We start from the raw sequence: 20,057 nt of genomic DNA on the forward strand, positions 1-20,057 counted from the left end.
TGGTTAAGGTGGATGTGTGCATGCATAGAGACCTAGGTTCAATTCCCAGTGGCATCTTTCAAGTTTCAATTGTTATCTCCCCCCCCCACAAAAAAAAGAAATCCAAAAAGTGATTGTGCATAAGAGCGTGAGATACCATGTTTGTAATGACGATTACATGGGTTTCATGGTGCCATCAAGGTCTACTTGAAAAGTCATATATCGATTTGGACTTAAATCCTGTTTAACAGCTGAGTCTTAAAAGTAGGAACAATAGATCTTGCAACATATACCCATGCTAGTTCGCACTTCATCAATTACAAGCCATCAAATGTGACATTGTGCCCTCTATCTTGCCTACTTTCCTTGAATGATGAGTAAAGAGACACCATAATCAAACTTAGAAGCTAAGAACATGTGGGACTGTAATTCAAGCAAAATTTCCATCTGATATGATCCAGATGTGCGAATACAAGATTTCAAGTGTATCATGCTCAGTTTCCTGTATGGACCTAACCCCTCCAAAAACATTTTTCCTAACCGAAGAAAATAAGGGCACACTTAAAAACCGGAAGGGTTTTTAGGTCAAAATTTGAAGAATTTGCCAGTATTTACACTAAAACATGTCAATTTTTGCGGGTTTTCTTCAAAGCGTTCTCAGAATTTAGTCCAGGCCCCTGCAGGCTTCATAATGGCATGTAGGAAATGTCTTTTGTTAATGCCACTACTGACAGATGGCCTGGCAGCTCATCTGAAGCTACAGATGAATACCTGTAAGGCTTGTGGAGTATTAAGCTTAGCTTCATAAGTGGAGCTCAATAGGCTCCAGTCACTGGCTTCATAGTGGGCTGCCATCTTTGACTAACTCGAACCTTCAACATGAGAGTGCATCCTTTGCAGACCCCTTGCCTAGTATGCCAGCTAGGCGTACTGTGTAGAGGGCTGATCCCATCAAATGGCTTCATTAAAGCCATCTCGAGGAGAGGGTCCATGGTTGCTATCCTGGAAGTAGCTTGCCGAATGAACCACCAGAACAATGGGTCTAGAAGAGCCTCAAATTGTTAAAGCTAATAGCAAGCGTCACTCATCAGACCAATCCATCCCAAAGCAAAGCGGGCAAATGTCCTCTAGCCCGATGCTCCTTGGTTTCTTGCTAGATACTTGCACATCACCATTAAAGCTAATAGCAAGCATCTCTCCCCTGACCAATCCGTCACAAAGCACGGTGGGCAAATGTCCTCTAGTCTGATGCCCTTGATCTCAACCTCCACATGGCATGCTACTGCAGATGGGTTTCTTGTTAAATACCTGCTGCCTCAATTTTGAGGCATGTGACTGCACTTCAAAACAAGATCACAAGCTACATGCCTCAATTTCGAGGCACGTGACAGCACTTCAAAACAAGAGCTCCATTATCACAAGCTTGTGGCTGCCTTCTTTGCTTCCAAGTTGCAATGGGTAGCGTATGGCTCGAAGCTCTGTTGCCATTGCTCCAACAGATTTCTCAAACCAGTTAACAAGTCCAGCTCTCCTGATTGAAGGGTGGCACCTGCAACACCCAGCACTCATGGTCACTCTTTTTAACACCAATGGGTTGACAGACCTGAATGAAAGGCAAAACCCTACATACCTTCGCTTTTGAAAGAAAGATTCACTGGGCTCATTTTACTATCTACTTCCCGAAAAAATTCGTCGGTGCTCAGATCTTCCTTGTTACTTGTTTCACCGTTATGGTTGTCAAACTCCTCAAGGATAGGTCCTGGCATAACACATTCTTTGGAAGGCCTTTGCAGTTCCTGCACGCATCATGAAGTCAGAAAAGGATGCTTGCCAGATCTCATGTAGCTAAAATGCAAGAGCTTCAACGAAACTGCCATGCTTTAATTCAAGAGAACAAGGAACACTAGCTTCTCAGTACATGCCCTACAAACAGAAACAAGTAGAGTTATAAAATAACTTAATATGACTCACTGTGAGAATCATGAGAGACAAAACAAGAAAGGCAAAGCCATTTCTCATAGGAGATTTGAGAAGCTTCTAAGCCCGTGCAGGTCAGAATTTGTACTGGAATGTGTCCAAAGCAAGCCCTTCAAGAAAAGGGTGCTTCTACTCATCTCTTTTGTTCTTAAAGAAGGTGACCAACTCTCATCTTAATGTCAGTGTTTTCAGAAACCAAGAACAAACCGAAAAGTGCAGGGCCCGCTGCCCCTCCTCTTATCCACGCCCCTCTTCGTCCCCTTCTCCGGCTGAGCGCCCCCCTCCTGTTACCCCTCCTTTCATTTCATCTCTCTCTCTCTCTCTCTCTCTCTCTCTCTCGGGATAGTTTCCTACGATGTTAAAACTCTCTTCTTCTTGTGTGTGTGTGTGTGTGTGTGCACTAATAAAACGAGGAAAATGGTATAACCTTTCTATCACCAAAGTGTGGTAGATTGGTTATGCCATTTCCCTCTTGAATAACAGGTCTTGAGTTCAACTTTCCTCGTCGGATAGATCTTTAAGGTCTTTTGGGATAGTTTCCTACGACGTTAAAACTCTCTTCTCTTCTTCTTCCCTCTCTCTCTCTCTCTATAAATATATATGTGTGCGTACCCTTGGGATGTCAATGATTGCCTACCCAAGAAGAGACTTTTGCATGTCAATAATGCTTATCTCAAGCATGAGCCTTTTCGTGCTATGATTGTGGATATCATCCGGCCTTTGATATCTCAAATATATGTTGATAAGGACATAGCCCGGTTCTGCTTTGTTATGCGTGTTCAATGTGTTATCCAGGATTATGGCAGGGATTATTTGTCACAATTAAGGGAAGAGGTTAATCAGGCAAAGGATGCTTGTAGCAGATTAATGCACTTGGCTAATCATTCTTCTCTTACTGACACTCAAATGACTGAGTTGCTTTCTACTCGTACTATGTTACGGCACAATGATGAGAGGAAATTGGCCAAATGGCAGACTTGAGCTCGTTAACAGGCTTTTGCAGATAAAGGATGTGCTTCTAAACAATTCTTCCAGCATTTGCATCACTCCAGGCAATCTCAAGCTATACGGAGAGTTAAATTACCGTCAGGGGAGTGGATCTTCACTTTACGGGAGCTAGCACTAGCCCTACACTCTCATTATGCCAAGATTTTGGAGCCAAGTGCGTCACATGTTTCTATCGCATGTTACTCCCATTCTTTCGATGCAGGAGGCTCAAGACTTGGAAGCTGTTTTCACTGAGTCGGAATTGTATGCCAGCTTGCTTGATTTGGGCCGGTGAAGAGCTCCTAGTTGGAATGGTCTCTCTGTGGAATTTTTCTTGTCTTTCGAGGATTATTTGAAGTTGCCTCTGTTGTTCATGATGAGTACAGCTTGGGAACAACAAGAATTGCCCTCCTCTTCGAAAGAAGGTTTGCTCATGTTGATACCTAAGCATGCATTGTGTGAAGAATTCTCTCATTGGCGGCCTATTACACTCATGCCTGTGGTATATAAATTAATGGTAAAAATGCTTGTTAACCGACTCAAGTGCTTTCTGCATGAAGGCTTGCATCAATCTCAATATGGCTTCATTCCACGATGTCAAATTACTGATAACCTTGCGAATGTCATCATTGGTATGGAATATGCAAAATATACTCGACAAGATGTCTTGGTTATGCATGTTGACATTGAAAAGGCATTTGATATTGTTCGTTGGGATTATATTGCGGATACCATGCAACACTTGGGATTTGGGCCTAGGCTATCCCGTGTCGTGCTTTTCTTGTATGCACACAACACTTTTGCAAGCTTGTTGGATGGATCTCTCACAGAATCTTGGCCTTTGGGACGGTCGGTAAGGCAGGGATGCCCTCTTAGTGCTTTGCTTTATGCGATCGCTACTCACCCATTGTTTATCTTTTTGGATTCCTTGACTTCCACTGGTAGGTTACATGGCCTGACAGTACCTTCTGGACAGCACTTTGTTGGTCAGGCCTATGTGGATGACTCTTTGTTTATGCCTCGCAATCACTATGATGATGTACAACAAATTATGCATACCCTTCACTTGTTTGGATTGGCAACAGGTCTCAAAGTTAACTTTTGTAAATTCAAGCTATTGCCTTTGAAAGAGTGTGACTGGCATAAGATATTGTGGCATGGGGAGATTGTTCCTCCGCACATTCTGCTTCGCCATTTGGGTTATCCGCTGGGTTGGAATGTATCGGCTATGCAAAAACTGAACTGGGTGCTCCAACGTCTACATTCCAAGTTAAATTATTGGAAACTGTCCACGTGGCCACTTCATGTGCATCTCAAGATTGTCCAATGCATCCTTGTGACTTATGTGCAGTTTTACTTGCCTTTGCTATCCTGACCTCGATTGCGCTTGCAATCCCTCATGTCCAGTATTTTAGAGCATTTTTGGCGGACCTCGTCTAGTACGAAGAGTCTTCGGCTTCTATCTATGAACAAGGTGTGTTCTCCTAAGCAGCTTGGAGGGTTGAATATTTTGGACTTGCGACGTCATGTTTTGGCTCGGAAAGCTATGCTGTTGCCAGTTTTGGTGGAGCAACAACTTTGGGCTCTCACGATCACACATTTCTGTACACGCATTGTCACCTTATCTTTTGGTCATTGGAAACCAACTTATGTTGTTTTTGGGAAGCTTGAAGGACACATTCCTGGCTGTCCCTTTACTTCTTCTCTCATTGTTGATTGGAAGGTTGTCACTTCGCATTTGGCTTGGCATGGTGGACAATCCTCTGTGGGTAACTCCCTTCGTTTGGAGAGTCTGCATTGGAGTAGGGCCTTCGCTTCGACTTTCGTTCAATGGTCTTCTCGTCAAGTATATTTTCTTTCCCAAAAAGGAATCTGTCAAGTGTATTAGGTGGTTGATGACTGGGGTTACGTTCTTTCGTTCGCTGATGCAGTGTCCCGCTTTCGGTTGGGTCCTCACTATTCTCCTCTCTGGAGGGAAATTCAAAGGATGCTTGCTGATCACTCACCCATTTCTCCTTTCGTTGTGGACTCCCGCTTCTCCGATTGGAATCTGGCTACTACCAGATTGGACTGCATTTCAGCTGGCAATGTCTATGCCATCCTTCAGTCTGATGTATGGATTGTGCATCATGGTAATCAGCTGCGGTCGCTTTGCGAGTTGTCATAAAAATTAATATTTAACCAATCCAAATGGTTTTCTCATATTAAACTGATCATTTAATGTGGGAGAATAAACGGAAACAAGGGTTAGAATATAGACATGTACTTATGGATCTGTCTCAACACGGGGCTAAGTTTAAAAGGGATCCAAATGAGAGATGGTATGTTAAAGAGCAATGCTATCTAATGGAACTTAAAGACCGTAGGGTTAACTTCATTAAAGACCTCCAAAAGTTAGTGTTCAAAAGTCCTTTGACCTTAAGGAAGCTAGGGATGACCTTGAGGTGGGAATCCTACCCAAGCATGAGGTGCTTGTTGGCTTGCTAATTAATAGTGAGAACCTTACCTAAAAGCTTGAGGTGTTTCTCACATGCTTAAATGACTAAAGTTCTTGAAGTATTCAATTCAAAAATAACTCTCAAAAGACATTAACGTTTCCATGCTTGATTGACTAAGTCCTTGGAGTATTCAATTCAACCAAATGACTTAATAAGCATAAAAGACACATGTTCAAATGATCCTCCACATGTGGCCCTCATGATGTGTTTTAATGCTATTGGATAGGTTTTAGAGGGGTCCAATGACAAAATAGATACATAAACATAAATAATTAAGTTCTTTCTCTCAAAGAAAAAAAAGAGGACACATGTCCAAATGAAATAATAAAATAATACCAGAGAGAGAGAGAGAGAGAGAGAGAGAGAGAGAGAGAGAGAGGTGGACCAAGCATGAGAGGGAGGTATACTCTCCCACACCCACACACACATTCTCTCATTGTGTGGAGTGCAAAATGCAAGAGCTCCATCTCCTTCTCCAAGCTTATTGAGAAATGGAGAGCCTACACCAACACTCTTGGCTATGGAATGCAAATCCAAGCAAGAGCCATGCTTCAATGCTTAAGCTTGCCATCTTCTTCATCTTCATTACTATGCTATTATGCTATGCTTAGCAAAAAGAGTGATGATAAGTGAGGAACTATTTATTTCTTCTATGGATGATTCTTCTTCCTCTTCCCTACCCTCATTTGATGAGCACGCGGCGGTGTGTGCAAGTGAAAGAGCACGTGAGAGTGTGCGGGGTGTGTGCAGGGAGAGGTGGCGAAGACCAGCAAGAAGGAGGGCGCTAGCAGATCGAAAGAGAGAGAGGGAGAGCACGTAAGTTTGTAAGGGGATAAGTGAGTGAGTTGTGAAAACTCGCTATCCCTTTATTATTGTATAAGGACCAATTTAATAAGTTAGTGACCAAGTTCAATGTGAACTTGGCCAAAGGTTAGTACCTTTAAAATATACATTAAAAGGGGGCCATTTGGGCCTTTAACCCAACAATCTCCCACTTAAAGGCATAAATGGCGCCTTTAAGCTACGTGACTCCCACCATCTCTATGCATAGATGATGTTGTGCTTTGGGTAAGCACTTAGTGAGAGCATCGGTTGGATTTTGTGATGTATGGACCTTAACCAATGTAATAAGGCCATCCTCAAGCACTTCTCGTATGAAGTGATACCGCACATCAATATGCTTTGTGCGTACATGAAACATGGCGTTCTTTGCCAGACATATGGTACTATGGATATCACAACCAAGCATAGGTGCCTTGGTAGGCAAACCAAACTCACTGCATAGGCGTGCTAGCCAAATAGCTTCTTTGGAAGCTTCAGTGGCTGAAATATATTCAGCCTCTGTCATAGACAATGCAACAATCTTTTGCAATCTAGAACACCATGAAACAACACCTCCCGCAAGAGTAAATACATAGCCACTTGTGGATTTTCGTGTATCCACATCACCAGCCATGTCAGAGTCACAAAATCTTTTCCATTCCATTGGTCCTTTACCATAGCAGAGGCATTTGTTTTTAGTTTCTTTCAAGTACCTCATAATGGACTTCACTGCATCCCAATGCAACCTGCCTGGATTAGCCATAAATCGGCTCACAACTCCCACTGCATGGGCTATGTCAGGCCTAGTAGCAACCATAGCATATATAAGTGAACCACAAGCTGAAGCATAAGGCACACTTTGCATGTCATTGGCCTCTTCCTTTGACTTGAAACAATCATCCTTGGAGATCTTGACATATGGCTGTAATGGCACACCAAGAGGCTTTGCTTCAGCCATGTTAAATCTGTCCAGCACCTTTTCAATGTACCTTTCTTACGACAAATACAATAGGCGCTTGTCTCTTTGCCGTGTAGCATGCACTCCAAGTATATTTTCAATTGTCCCAAGGTCTTTCATTGAAAACGCAGATTTCAGCTGTCCTTTAAGAGCATCAACAATGCTTCTTTTCTTTGCAGCTATCAACATATCGTCTACATAGAGTACAAGAATGATAAGGCTGCCATCCTCATCACGTTTGGCATACAAACAATGGTCTGCATGGCTTCTTTTGTAACCATGTTTAAGCATGAAGCGATCAAACTTCTTGTACCACTGTCTACATGATTGTTTCAGCCCATACAAGCTTCTATTGAGCATACATACCAAATGTTCCTTGCCAGGGATAACAAAACCCTCGGATTGCTTCATGTAAAGCTCTTCTTCCACATCACCATACAAGAAAGCGGTATGTACATCCATTTGGTCCATTTCCAAATCAAGAGCAGCCACAATGGCAAACAATACACGCAAAGTGGTCATCTTCACAACAGGAGAGAACACTTCCTGAAAATCTATGCCCTTGGTTTGAACATATCCTTTTGCAACAAGCCTTGCCTTATACTTGGGTTTTGCATCAACAGTCTTGATTTTATACACCCATTTGTTAGGAATAGCCTTCCTTCCTTTGGGCAATTCAACCAAATCCCAAGTACGATTAGCATGCAAAGCTTTAATCTCTTCCTACATAGCAAGCTCCCACTTGTCGCTGTGCTTACATGTCTTTGCGTCTTTATACGTAAGAGGCTCTCCCTTATCCGTCAACATAATGTAATGCAAAGAGGGGTCATATCGACTCACAGGCCGTCTTTAACGAGTAGACCACCTCACCCAATGATCCACATTATCCGGCAATGGGTTTACATCAGGTGGCACGACAAAATCATCAACAATGGGCTGCTGTACACCATTTTCAGCACCATTTTCAGCATTGTTTCTTGGCTACAAATGCCCTTTAGGAGCCTCAATTTGCTGTCCAACATCATCTGGCTCAAACACCACTGGATCATCTACATTTTCAGCCATTTGTGGTGCATCCTGAGGGTCAAAAATAGGCCTAACAAGTGGCTGGTCATGCTGAAATTTCACCCTTTTACGGTCATGCTTTGAGGCACAATTGTTTTGAAGCAGCCTTGCCTCATTAAAAACAACATCCCGGCTGCGTACAACCCTTTTGAGCTGAGGTAACAAAATCCTGTAACCCATTTCGCCTTCTTCACCATATCCCATGAAGAGGCCTTTAATGGACTTCGCATCTAGTTTACTCCTCAACTCAGGTCTAACATGCACAAAAGCTTCGCAGCCAAAAATGCGTAAGTGATCATATAAAGCAGGCTTGCCAGACCAAACCTCTTCAGGGATGTCACCTTTCAAAGACATGTAAAGGGATCGATTGCATATATGCACTGTAGTTTTCAAAGCTTCTCCCGAAAATCCATGAGAGAGATTAGCTGTGGACAACATGCATCTGACCCTCTCACAAAGTGTCCTATTGAATCTTTCAGCCACACCATTAGAAGAGGGGCTGTATGGCACAGTAAGCTCCCTCTTAATGCCCAAATTTTCACAAAACTTGTTAAATTCAGCACTTGTGTACTCCCCCCCATTGTCTGTATGCAAGCATTTTAGCTTTCTACCTGTTTGGGTGGTCACAAATGCATGAAATCTCTTAAACACAGCAAAGGCTTCATCCTTAGACTTAAGCAAATAAACCCAAATTTTCCTAGAATGATCATCAACAAAGGAGACAAAATAACATGCACCACCCATAGACTTAGTAGGCATGCTACATACATCAGAATGTACAAGATCAAGCACACAAGATTTACGAGAGACACCAGAGTAATAGGAACGCTTTACTTGCTTGCCATATTGACATTCATTACAAAAGTCAAGCTTTGTGCCTTTAGCATCAAGCTTGTTCAAAGTACAAAGCTTAGAAAGGCCCTTTTGGCTCATATGGCCAAGCCTCTTGTGCCACAACTCCATGTGAGAGTTAATTTCAGCCAATGCAATAAACTTGCCCAACACGGCCTTTCCATGCATGCAGTAAAGTGTCCCTTTCTTTGTGCCCTTTACAATCAGCCTTGAGCCTTTGGTCATTTTCCATGATCCTCTCTCAAACAAGATGCTGTAACCATGCATATCCATTTGACCAACAGAAAGCAGACTCTTCTTGATTCCCGGCACATATCGAACATCATGCAAGACAAGCTCATTTGTGCCATCTATGGAGAGATGCACAGTGCCAATACCCTCAATGGAACATGCATGATTGTTTCCAAGGTATACATGGCCACGCTTGCCTACATCAAAAGTAGAGAAACACTCCTTGATAGGAGTCACATGAAATGAAGCACCGGAATCAACAATCCAAGTCTGGGACAAGTATCATTAACAGTCAACAAAGCATCAATAAGATCACTCTTGGTGATCTGCATGTCCTGTGAATGAACATTTAGAGAGGCATCAAAGTCATAAGCATCATCATCTGACAAAGTGGCGCACAAGATGTCCTCTACATCTGACAGCTCCTCAATCACGACACTAGAAGCCACATTGGCCTTCTCTTTGTCCTTTGAGCTATCCTGTGCATCTGCCTTGACTTCCTTCTTCTCTTTCTCTGCCATTCTTTTTCCTTTCTAACTCAGCTTTATAGTACCTGCAATCGGGTTTCTTGTGACCTTTCCTCCCACATTGATAGCAAGTCACATCACTCTTGCCTTTGCTTGCGTTTCCCCTTTCTTTACTCTTACTCTTACTCCTTTGTGCATAAGCATTCTTCTTTTCTGTCCTGCCTCTAACCATGTTGGCAGAGCTGCCTCCCTCTCCACTTGCTTTCCTCCTGATTTCTTCATTCAAGATAGAACCCCTAACACCATCAAAGGTTAAATTGGGGTTATTGGAGAACGAAACCACCAAAGTTTCCCATGACTCAGGTAAGGTCATAAGCAAGAAGATAGCCTTCAGCTTATTATCAAAAGGGGGCAAGCCAGAATCCTGTAACTGTGACAAAGTACCTGCGAACAATGACAAGTGCTCTGCCGCGCTCTTGGACTCATCTAGTTGCATGCCAACAAGTTTTTGCATCAAGTGCACCTGGTTGACAGGCGTTGTATTTTCATACATTCCCTTTAACTTCTCCCACACATCAAAAGCAGTCGTGAGACCTTTCACATCAATGACAGTCTCATCGGTCATGGCCATTTTAATGTATGTACGACCTTCCTGTTCATACTAACCCATGCTTTATCCGTCATATTCTCTGGCTTCACCTGTTCAAGTGCCTCTTCGCAATCCTTAAGAAATACGATTCCCTGAATCTTGTCTTTCCAAAGATCAAAACATGTTGCATCGAACCTCCTAATCTCGAAGACTCGAAGAGGTTTTTACATCCGAAGAAGATGAGGCCATAGTTGCACGAAATAAGAGGGATCATACGCTGAATTTTTGAGCAAAATGCGCAAAAATCGGAGTATATGTCACCAGCGTGTGACTACTATCTATCCTTTTTGTTGATTTCTTTCTTATTATTTATTTACTTTCACTTTTTGGAAACACCCCTCGGGGAAATCTAACTGCCCTGCATTGCATAGCTAGTGTGGAACTGTTTAGAGGGAGTCCAGGCTTTAGGGCAAGAGAGCACTAAGGTTGGACAAGGACTATGGTTAGCCAAAGTGGGGTCATTGACTAGCCAAAGTGGAATCCTTTGCTACAGAGGCTACATTTCAGTTCTGGGTGTGGCTGCAGTGTACAAAGGGGGTCAGATGACCTAGAAAGATACAATGGCAACATCTCCTAAAATTTAGGGAACTGCTATTTTGGGACCTGAAAATGTGTTCGCGTCATTACCTCCGGTATGACTAGGGGAACATTTTATTACTCTGCCGCGAAGTCAACTGGGCAACAGGTCAGGATATTTTTAAGCGACGAACCCGAAACGGGAAAATGCTTGTAAATACGCCAAGTGGCACATTTCTGTGCACTTGCCTCCTCAAGGAAGAAGTAGCGCTGAATTTGAAGGGAAGAGGGCTCATTTGCAGCTTCACAGGTTAAGAGCTATGGAGTGCTTCCTTTCCCTCTTATGTACAGTGCGGTGCCAGGAGTGATGGCCTGCACGCTACGCACTGCCCTCTCTCTCCCCTATGGTAGTATGTTATGCCCCTCTAGTGGGCTTTTCAATTGACCAATGTACAGTTGTGGGGGTTCATGCGCGATTGCCGAGGCAAGAGCCTCTTGCACAGGTACTGCATTAGCTAGCGGCTAATCCCCCGCAGGTACAGGTGAATTCCGAGAGGTTTCATGCCAGAAATCTTGTCCGATTCAAAGGGCAAGTAGCCCTACACGTACAGGAGCTCGAGGACTTGCTACGGATGCAGCCGGCACGCGAAACGGAGCCCGAAACAGTAAATTACAGCCTGCTGTGTATTTTTGCAGGTTTAGGGTTTTGGCCCTAAATGGACCCTAATACCCCCAAGAGGTTCGGGGACGCGAGGGGACCGCTGTACAGGTGATCTCGCGCATTTTCGGGGCTGAAAACAGAGAATTCAACGTGCTGCAGATTCTCGCCAGGTTTTGCAAAGTGCCCGTATGCGTCGGGAAAGTCATTCAATGCGTGAGAATACTGACTGTGAAGGGTCCTAGTACAGTTATGCTGTCGAAATCGGGCCGGACCAGTTGAAATTCAGCCAAGCTTGTGCGGGGCAGCTTGTAGGGAACCACAATGTTTATTCCCTCTTTTAAACAATAAAGAAATACCGAAAGGGGCGCCTAAGTTAGGGACCAATCTGGTGTCGGTCTTTTCATGCAGGTGCATTCTAGCAGCCTGTATCCCTTTCCCCTTTGTTGTGTCTTGAAAGTATAGGTAAAGTGGGCGACAAATTAAATGGGTGAAAGCAAATAAGGTTTAAGTCTAAGGTCTACTGCCCTTTTTGGATTAAACAAACCGGTTTCATGGTTCCATCCGCGGGATTAAATCACTTTTTCCCATACAAGTGAGCCTTGGTCAGTTTAGGCTTGAAGACAAAGGGATCATAGACCAAACACAGGAAATTGCAATTATGGCTGACACACCACATGATGTGATTGAAGAGGTTTCCTCTTCACAGGGTCAACAGACACATGAAGTGGGTGAGTCTTCAAGACCACCACAGTCGGATGATGATATATTCAGGACCCAGTTGGCTATCGCTGTGGCTATGTTCACACAAGTAATGCAGAACCCGAGGTTTTTAGCCTTTCTACAACCTCCTCTTCCGTCTCAGCAAGTTGGGTCACTGGATCATATTCAAAAGCTTGTTAAGGCTCGAACACAGGTGATTCATACTCCAAAGTCAATGGAAACACCTATACACTTGACGGAGAACATGCAGTCTCCACAACCAGTGCCTAAGGTGCAAGAACAGGTGGCTGAGATGCCAATCTTTCAAGCTGTACCAGTTCAGCTAGCCACTTTTCAACAGCCTATAGCTGGTTCTAATGGGCAGGGAAGCAACCTACAGGCTATGCAACAAGTCTTCCCACCACCTTCAGTACACCCTCGCTATTTTTGAGGTGGATCGGTATTCCAGAGCATGGCTGGTCATGCACCTGGAAATCAGGTATACACGCCAAGAACAGTGTTCGGGGGTGCTCAAACGATGATGCCTAACCCCATGTATGGTGTCACGAGCATGCTACCAGGGTTTCAAAGCACTCAGGGCCAATTTGGGATGCCACAGGCAAATTTTGGTATGGCTGGAATTACAAATCAACAGCCAAATATGGCATTTCCAGGTCAACTTAATTGCGGTCAGGGAACACAGATGAACCCTAACAGTGTTCCCATGTTTCAGTCACTTCCATATGACAACTTAACGCCGCTGGAGAGGCCAACTCCGTACAAAGAAGGTGGTAAAGGTGTGACATTCACGACCTTTACAAGGTTTGATGACAGGAAGAAGGCTCTCTCATTCCTCCAGCAGTTTGACAAGGCTTATGCAGGGGGAAACTTTACAGAGGCTTCAAAGGTCTGCAAGGCAGCCACTTTCTTAACAGGGAATGTGGGACAATGGTGGACAACTTTATTGCTGCAAGGGCAAGCTCCATCCACATGGATTTACTTCAAGCAGATTTTTGCAGCAGCATGGTTATCTGATGACTTTGAAGCAGATGTCATGACAGAATGGCACCAACTTAATGCTGCTACTTGCAAGAATCTGGATGACTACAATCGGAAGTTTTGGAAAGCTCTACTTCCAGTAACTTCCTATAGGTTTGTGCCATTGACAGAACAGATTGAAAAATACCGTTGTGGCCTACCCAAAGGATTGAGAAAGTACTGCACGAAGACCAACGTCACTACTTTGACGCCGCTCATCGAGGTAGCAAACACTGGCAATGGTTTGCTCAAGGGAGAAGATTGTGAATTTAATACTGGCGTCAAGGAAGGATCAACCAAGAAAAATTCAGCGAAGAAGCATGTTCCCAATGAGGTTCCTATAGGGACTCAGGAGCCAGCCAACGCAGGGAAAGTCAAAGCTACGGCTGAATAAGAAAAGGGACTAGCAAAGAAATGGAAAAGACGTTTTCCCCGCAAGTCGGAAGAGCAAAAGAAGGTCCTGAGGACAGAGAACAAATGCTTTATCTGTGAGCAGCCTGGCCACATTGCTTACAATTGTCCTCAAAAGAAAAGGCCAACTGATTCTGAAGACAAGGAGGACACGAAAGGAAAGAGGCCCATGGTTGGTCTAGTGCCAGATATGGTGGGCGACAAGCCAAATTCAGATGCAAGTGAGCTTTGCAGAGCATGGGGAAAGGTTAGGGATCAAACAGTCCTTATCTTCTTTGATCCAGGTGCCAAAGCCAACTTCATTTCCCCAGAATTTGCTTCAAAGTTGGGAATCAGACCTGAAGAGATGGGGTATACAGCAGAGGCAGGTTTGGCATGTCCTGGCCATACAGCGGCTGTTACACCCATTATCGGAAAGTTGCGCCTACTTATCCAGTCCTATGTAGATGCTGAAGAATTTTACATCATGCCACTGGACGGATGTGATGTGTTGCTAGGTATTCCTTGGTTGTTTCGTGTACAAGGAATCATGGATGCCTACAACAAAAAGATCACTGTACAGAGCAAGGAAAAGACTCACATTTTGGATGTAAAGCTTAAAGGGGAGTCTATTCCCACTGTATCAGCTTCTGCTATTACTTCTGTAATGAAAAAGCATCTTTCTGCGTACTTGGTTTTTGCACGTGAAGTGTCAAATTGTGATGAATCAAATTTATCTGTGTTAGATAAAGAAAGGTCAATGTTTTTACAATAGTACAGTGACTGTTTTTCCGATTCATTACCGTCTCAATTACCGCCAAAGAGACCCGAGGACTATGCGATAGATTTGGTGCCAGGCAGTAGCCCACCAAATAAGCCTCCGTACAGGGTTAGTGCAGCTCAGTAGAAAGAGATAATGAGCCAAGTACAGGAGCTGTTAGAAAAGGGGCTGATTCAGCCCAGTTCATCTCCATTCTGTTCTCCAGTGTTGTTGGTGCAGAAGAAGGATGGCTCATGGCGTATGTGCATCGACTACCGTGCACTGAACAAGAATACCATCAAGAATAGGTTCCCTATACCTAGAATTGATGATATTCTGGACAAATTAGAAGGAGTAGCTATGTTTAGTAGGATAGATCTAAAGAGTGGGTACCATCAGATCTGCATTAGATCAGAGGATGTGCACAAGACTGCTTTTAGAACAACGTTTGGCCTTTACGAATTTTTAGCGATGCCCTTTGGTCTCACAAATACTCCTGCTATGTTCAATAGGATGATGGCCATTGTGTTCAGAGAGCTACGCAGCCATAGGTTGCTCATCAATGCAAAGAAAAGTGATTTTTTTCTAGAAGAGATTCATTTTCTCGGACACATTGTCTCAAAGGATGGTGTCAGAATGGATCCTGCAAAAGTTGAAGCGATCAAGTCATGGCCAGATTTGAAGACGGTGCACGATGTCCGAAGTTTCTTGGGACTATGCTCCTATTACAGAAGGTTTATTCGAAATTTCGCTGAGATTGCTTCACCTTTACATGCGATTCAAAAGAAGGCAGTCACCTTTAGATGGACACAGAAAGAGATTTCAGCTTTTAATCTCTTAAAGGAAAAGATAACTTCAGATCCAGTCATTGTGTTGCCAGATCTTAGGAAGTCATTTGTGGTCCAGTGCGACGCTTGTGGTAGTAGCATTGGTGCAGTGCTAATGCAAGATGGCAGGGTAGTAGCCTATGAGAGTAGAATCTTGCAAGGGCCAGAAAAGACTATGCAAGTCTATGAAAAAGAACTGTAGGCCGTGATTCATGCGCTCTTAAGTTGGAAACACTACCTGCTACGTGTAGACTTTGTTGTCCAAACGGACCATCAGACCTTGCGATACTTCTTGACACAGGCAAAGTTATCTGAGAAGCATATACGATGGGCAAATATCTTTTGTCCATGTTCCACTTTCAGAGCGTGCATGTGGAAGGTAAGAAGAACGTTGTGGCTGATGCCTTGTCAAGGAAGCCACAAATTTCAGCTGTGTCAATTCCTTATCATCATGAACTTCATCATATGAGGGAACAGTATGCAAATGATGAAGTTTGCAAGGGTCTTCGAGCAGCTAATGGATGGACAAAGTCATGAACACTATCTTCTCAAAGATGGCTTCATGATGATGCATGGCGGATTGTGTGTCACAAAGCCATTGCGACGCAAAGTTATAGAAGAGAGTCATGTCCCACCGTATGCAGGGCATCGTGGTATCGATGCTACAGTTAAAGCGGTTGAGACATTCTTCTACTGGCCTACATTGAGAAGAGATGTGGATGCCTTTGTGCGAGAATGCCTAATTTGCCAGAAGGTTAAGTTTGACAGGCAAAAGGCACCAGGGTTATTGCAACCACTACCTATTCCAGATAAACCATGGGAAAGTATTGCTATGGATTTTATCTTTGATCTTCCAAGAACGCAGACAGGAAACGATGGTATTTGGACCATCATTTGCAGATTCAGCAAGCAAGCTCATTTCATTCACGTCAGGAAGAAGATAAAGCCAGATCAGATGGCACGCTTGTTTATGAGCAATATTTTCAAGTATCATGGCATGCCACAGTCGATTGTTAGCGACCGTGATCCACGCATGACAAGTTTGTTCTGGAGAGACTTGTTTGAGAATATGGGCACCCTGCTCAAATTCTCTTCGTCATTTCATCCTCAAACAGATGGGCAGTCAGAAGAGGCAAATTCTACTGTCCTAGATCTGCTAAAGTGCTACGTGTCAGAGCATAAAGGAAAGTGAGAGCAATATTTGCCATTGGTGGAGTATGCATACAATAGTACAGTGCATTCATCAACTAGCAAGGCACCTTTTGAGATAGTTGAAGGTGGCAAGAAAGTTCCTCCTATACTCCATACAAAGGACAAGATATTTGAAGCAGATAAGTATGTTCAGGACATGGATGAAATGTACAAGAAGGTCAAAGTGGCCTTGGAAAAGACTCACGCAAAGCAAAAGAAAGCAGCTGATCGTCACCGTCGTGAAGTGATATTTTCACTTGGTGATTGGGTGCTTCTACGCTTTGAAAAGGCAAGGTTAAAGAAGATGAAGGGCAAGGAAAGACTGTTTCTAAAGCTCAACATGCGTTACTATGGGCCTTTTCAAGTGTGCGACATAATCAGTGATGTTGCATATAGGCTGAAATTGCGTAAGAGTTGGAAGATTCACAATGCATTTCATGTGAGTATTCTCAGACCCTATGTGGGTGATGTGCCAAAAGATATGCCAGCTGAAGATCAGCTGGAAGTCGAGAAACTTGACAAGATCTTGGTCCCGGAACAAATTTTGGCACATAAAGAAAGAAAAGTGAAAGGCAAGGTTGCGAGGCGTTACTTGGTAAAGTTCACAAACTATCAACCCATGGATGCTAAGTGGATGGAAGAAGGTGAACTTGCAGAGTCACCAACTGTGTTATCACTTTACCTTGAAGCCTTCGATTTGCAACCTACCTTGACCCCTTGAGTTTCAAAGCTACATGGATTGTCAGTGTGACAATGGCTTCTAAAACAAATGATGTACATGGTATTTATAGTGAGCTCAAATCAAATACATGTTACATGAATGTTAGAGCTGTACAGATTGTCAGTTTGGCAATTGCTCTGGTTAGTGCTATAGAAGTGAGTATTTCTTGTCAGTTTGTCAAGGATACATAAATTGCTTCTATTAAAGGGTACATGTGTAACTGCATTCTTAAACTGTCGGTTAGAGTATGCTCGAAAGAGTTACTGGGTTCAACGTGTACTATAAGACAGTGGCAAAATGTGTAGCTACCATTTTGTCATTGGAAAGTTAGTGACTCAAAGCAATGGCAGAGTGCGAAGCTACCACTATGTCATTGGGACAGGGTTCACACGCAGGCAATACATGTGTCGACGAGGTGTTGAATACACCTGAGTTGACAATGAGCATGTATGTGTCGTACATGTGTCGACAGGTATTCAATACATCAGTGTTGACTGTGAGCATGTATGACATAGATGCAAACGAGGACATTTGAGATTTCAAGAGGGGGGTATGTCACCAGCGTGTGACTACTATCTATCCTTTTTGCTGATTTCTTTCTTATTATTTATTTACTTTCACTTTTTGGGAACACCCCTCGGGAAATCTAACTACCCTGCATTGCATAGCTAGTGTGGAACTGTTCAGAGGAAGTCCAGGCCTGAGGGCAAGAGAGCACTAAGGTTGGACAAGGACTATGGTTAGCCAAAGTGGAGTCATTGACTAGCCAAAGTGGAATCCTTTGCTCTGTTACAGAGGCTACATTTCACTTCTGGGTGTGGCTGCAATGTACAAAGGGGGTCAGATGACCTAGAAAGATACAATGGCAGCATCTCCTAAAATTTAGGGAACTGCTATTTTGGGACCTGAAAATGTGTTCGCGTCATTACCTCCGGTATGACTAGGGGAACATTTTATTACTCTGCCACGAAGTCAACTGGGCAACCGGTCAGGATATTTTTAAGCGGCGAACCCGAAACGGGAAAATGCTTGTAAATGCGCCAAGTGGCACATTTCTGTGCACTTGCCTCCTCAAGGAAGAAGTGGCACTGAATTTGAAGGGAAGAGGACTCATTTGCAGCTTCTGTCACACAGGGTAAGAGCTATGGAGTGCTTCCTTTCCCTCTTATGTACAGTGCGTTGCCAGGAGTGATGCCCTGTACGCTACGTACTGCCCTCTCTCTCCCCTATGGCAGTATGTTATGCACCTCTAGTGGGCTTTTCAATTGACCAATGTACAGTTGTGGGGGTTCATGCGTGATTGCCGAGGCAAGAGCCTCTTGCACAGGTATTGGATTAGCTAGCGGCTAATCCCCCGTAGGTACAGGTGAATTCGGAGAGGTTTCACGCCAGAAATCTTGTCCAATTCAAAGGACAAGTAGCCCTACAGGTGCGGGAGCTCGAGGACTTGCTACGGATGCGACCAGCACGTGAAACGGAGCCTGAAACAGTAAATTATAGCCTGTTGTTTATTTTTGCAGGTTTAGGGTTTTGGCCCTAAACGGACCCTAATACCCCCAGGAGGTTCGGGGACGCGAGGGGACCGCTATACAGGTGATCTGGCGCATTTTCGGGGCTGAAAACAGAGAATTCAGCGTGCTGCAGATTCTCGCCAGGTTTTGCAAAGCGCCCGTATGCATCGGGAAAGTCATTCAATGCGTGGGAATACTGACTGTGAAGGGTCCTAGTACAGTTATGTTGCCGAAATCGGGCCGGAACAGTTGAAATTCAGCCAAGCTTGTGCGGGGCAGCTTGTAGGGAACCACAACGTTTATTCCCTCTTTAAAACAATAAAGAAATACCGAAAGGGGCGCCTAAGTTAGGGGCCAATCTCGTGTCGGTCTTCTCATACACGTGCATTCTAGCAGCGTGTATCCCTTTCCCCTTTGTTGTGTCTTGAAAGTACAGGTAAAGTGGGCGACAAATTAAATGGTGAAAGCAAATAATGTTTAAGTCTAAGGTCTACCGCCCTTTTTGGATTAAACAGGCCGGTTTCAATATAGCCTAACAGAGATGTGCACTACAACTCCAAATGGTCACAGGAGCAATTTGGGGCAAAATAGGTCGATTTAGGCACAAAATTCAATTTCTGAAATTTATACGTAGGAAATTTCAGCGAGCGAATTTGTGCTCGAAAACAACAAATTTATTTGTTTTTAGCCTCAGAAGACATACATAAGGCTAATACACAGCCTTTAGAAGCATATAAGCGCAAAAGCCCCAATTTGTAGCATCAAAATTGCATGAAATTGAGCCACAAATGGTCATACATAGACAAAATTTGTCAAACGTGCGTAGATTGCATCAATTTGCACTTTCCTCAATGTAATTGCACCATAAAAACACTTGCAAAAACCTGCGTAAATCTGAAATTTGCTTAAAACACCTGTTTTAGGGCTTGTTTTTTGGCAATTTCAATGTTTTCGGGTAGCGGGGACTTAGCAAATGTATTCCCACACCTTACTACATCATTTGCAAAACCTGTATTTTGCTGTCATAACCTATAATTTGCTGTTTTTGACCTAATTTCAGCCTGTTCTGGGTCAATTTGGGTTGCCGAGAGCTCTCTAGTGTCTGGGGACGAGTCCTTTGGCAACGAAATTGCAAAATCTCCCGTGAAAGTTGACCTCCTTGGCTGAAATTCAGCGTTTGCAGGTTTGGGAGCAAACCCTAATTGGGCTTTGATACCAGTTGATAAGCGTGCGGCGGTGTGTGCAAGTGAGAGCACGC

At 43.7% G+C, this 20,057-nt stretch overlaps 1 protein-coding gene across 2 annotated transcripts in view; it reads right to left on the reverse strand.

Moving 5' to 3' along the window:
- Positions 1–387: 387 nt before the first annotated feature.
- Positions 388–20,057, reverse strand: part of LOC147449481 (TATA box-binding protein associated factor RNA polymerase I subunit C) — a 154,963-nt gene continuing 135,293 nt past the window's right edge. For both annotated transcript variants that reach the window (XM_086521927.1, XM_086521928.1), the window contains 2 exons: positions 1,610–1,775; positions 388–1,528 (listed from right to left, as the gene is read on the reverse strand). In XM_086521927.1, coding sequence (XP_086378053.1) covers positions 1,395–1,528; positions 1,610–1,775 — 300 coding nt within the window. In that variant the 3' untranslated portion in view covers positions 388–1,394. The remainder of the gene's footprint in view (positions 1,529–1,609; positions 1,776–20,057) is intronic.

The sequence above is a fragment of the Adiantum capillus-veneris genome, chromosome 10 (assembly GCF_014529385.1).
Source record: "Adiantum capillus-veneris isolate H3 chromosome 10, ASM1452938v2, whole genome shotgun sequence".
NCBI classification, from domain to species: Eukaryota; Viridiplantae; Streptophyta; class Polypodiopsida; order Polypodiales; family Pteridaceae; genus Adiantum; species Adiantum capillus-veneris.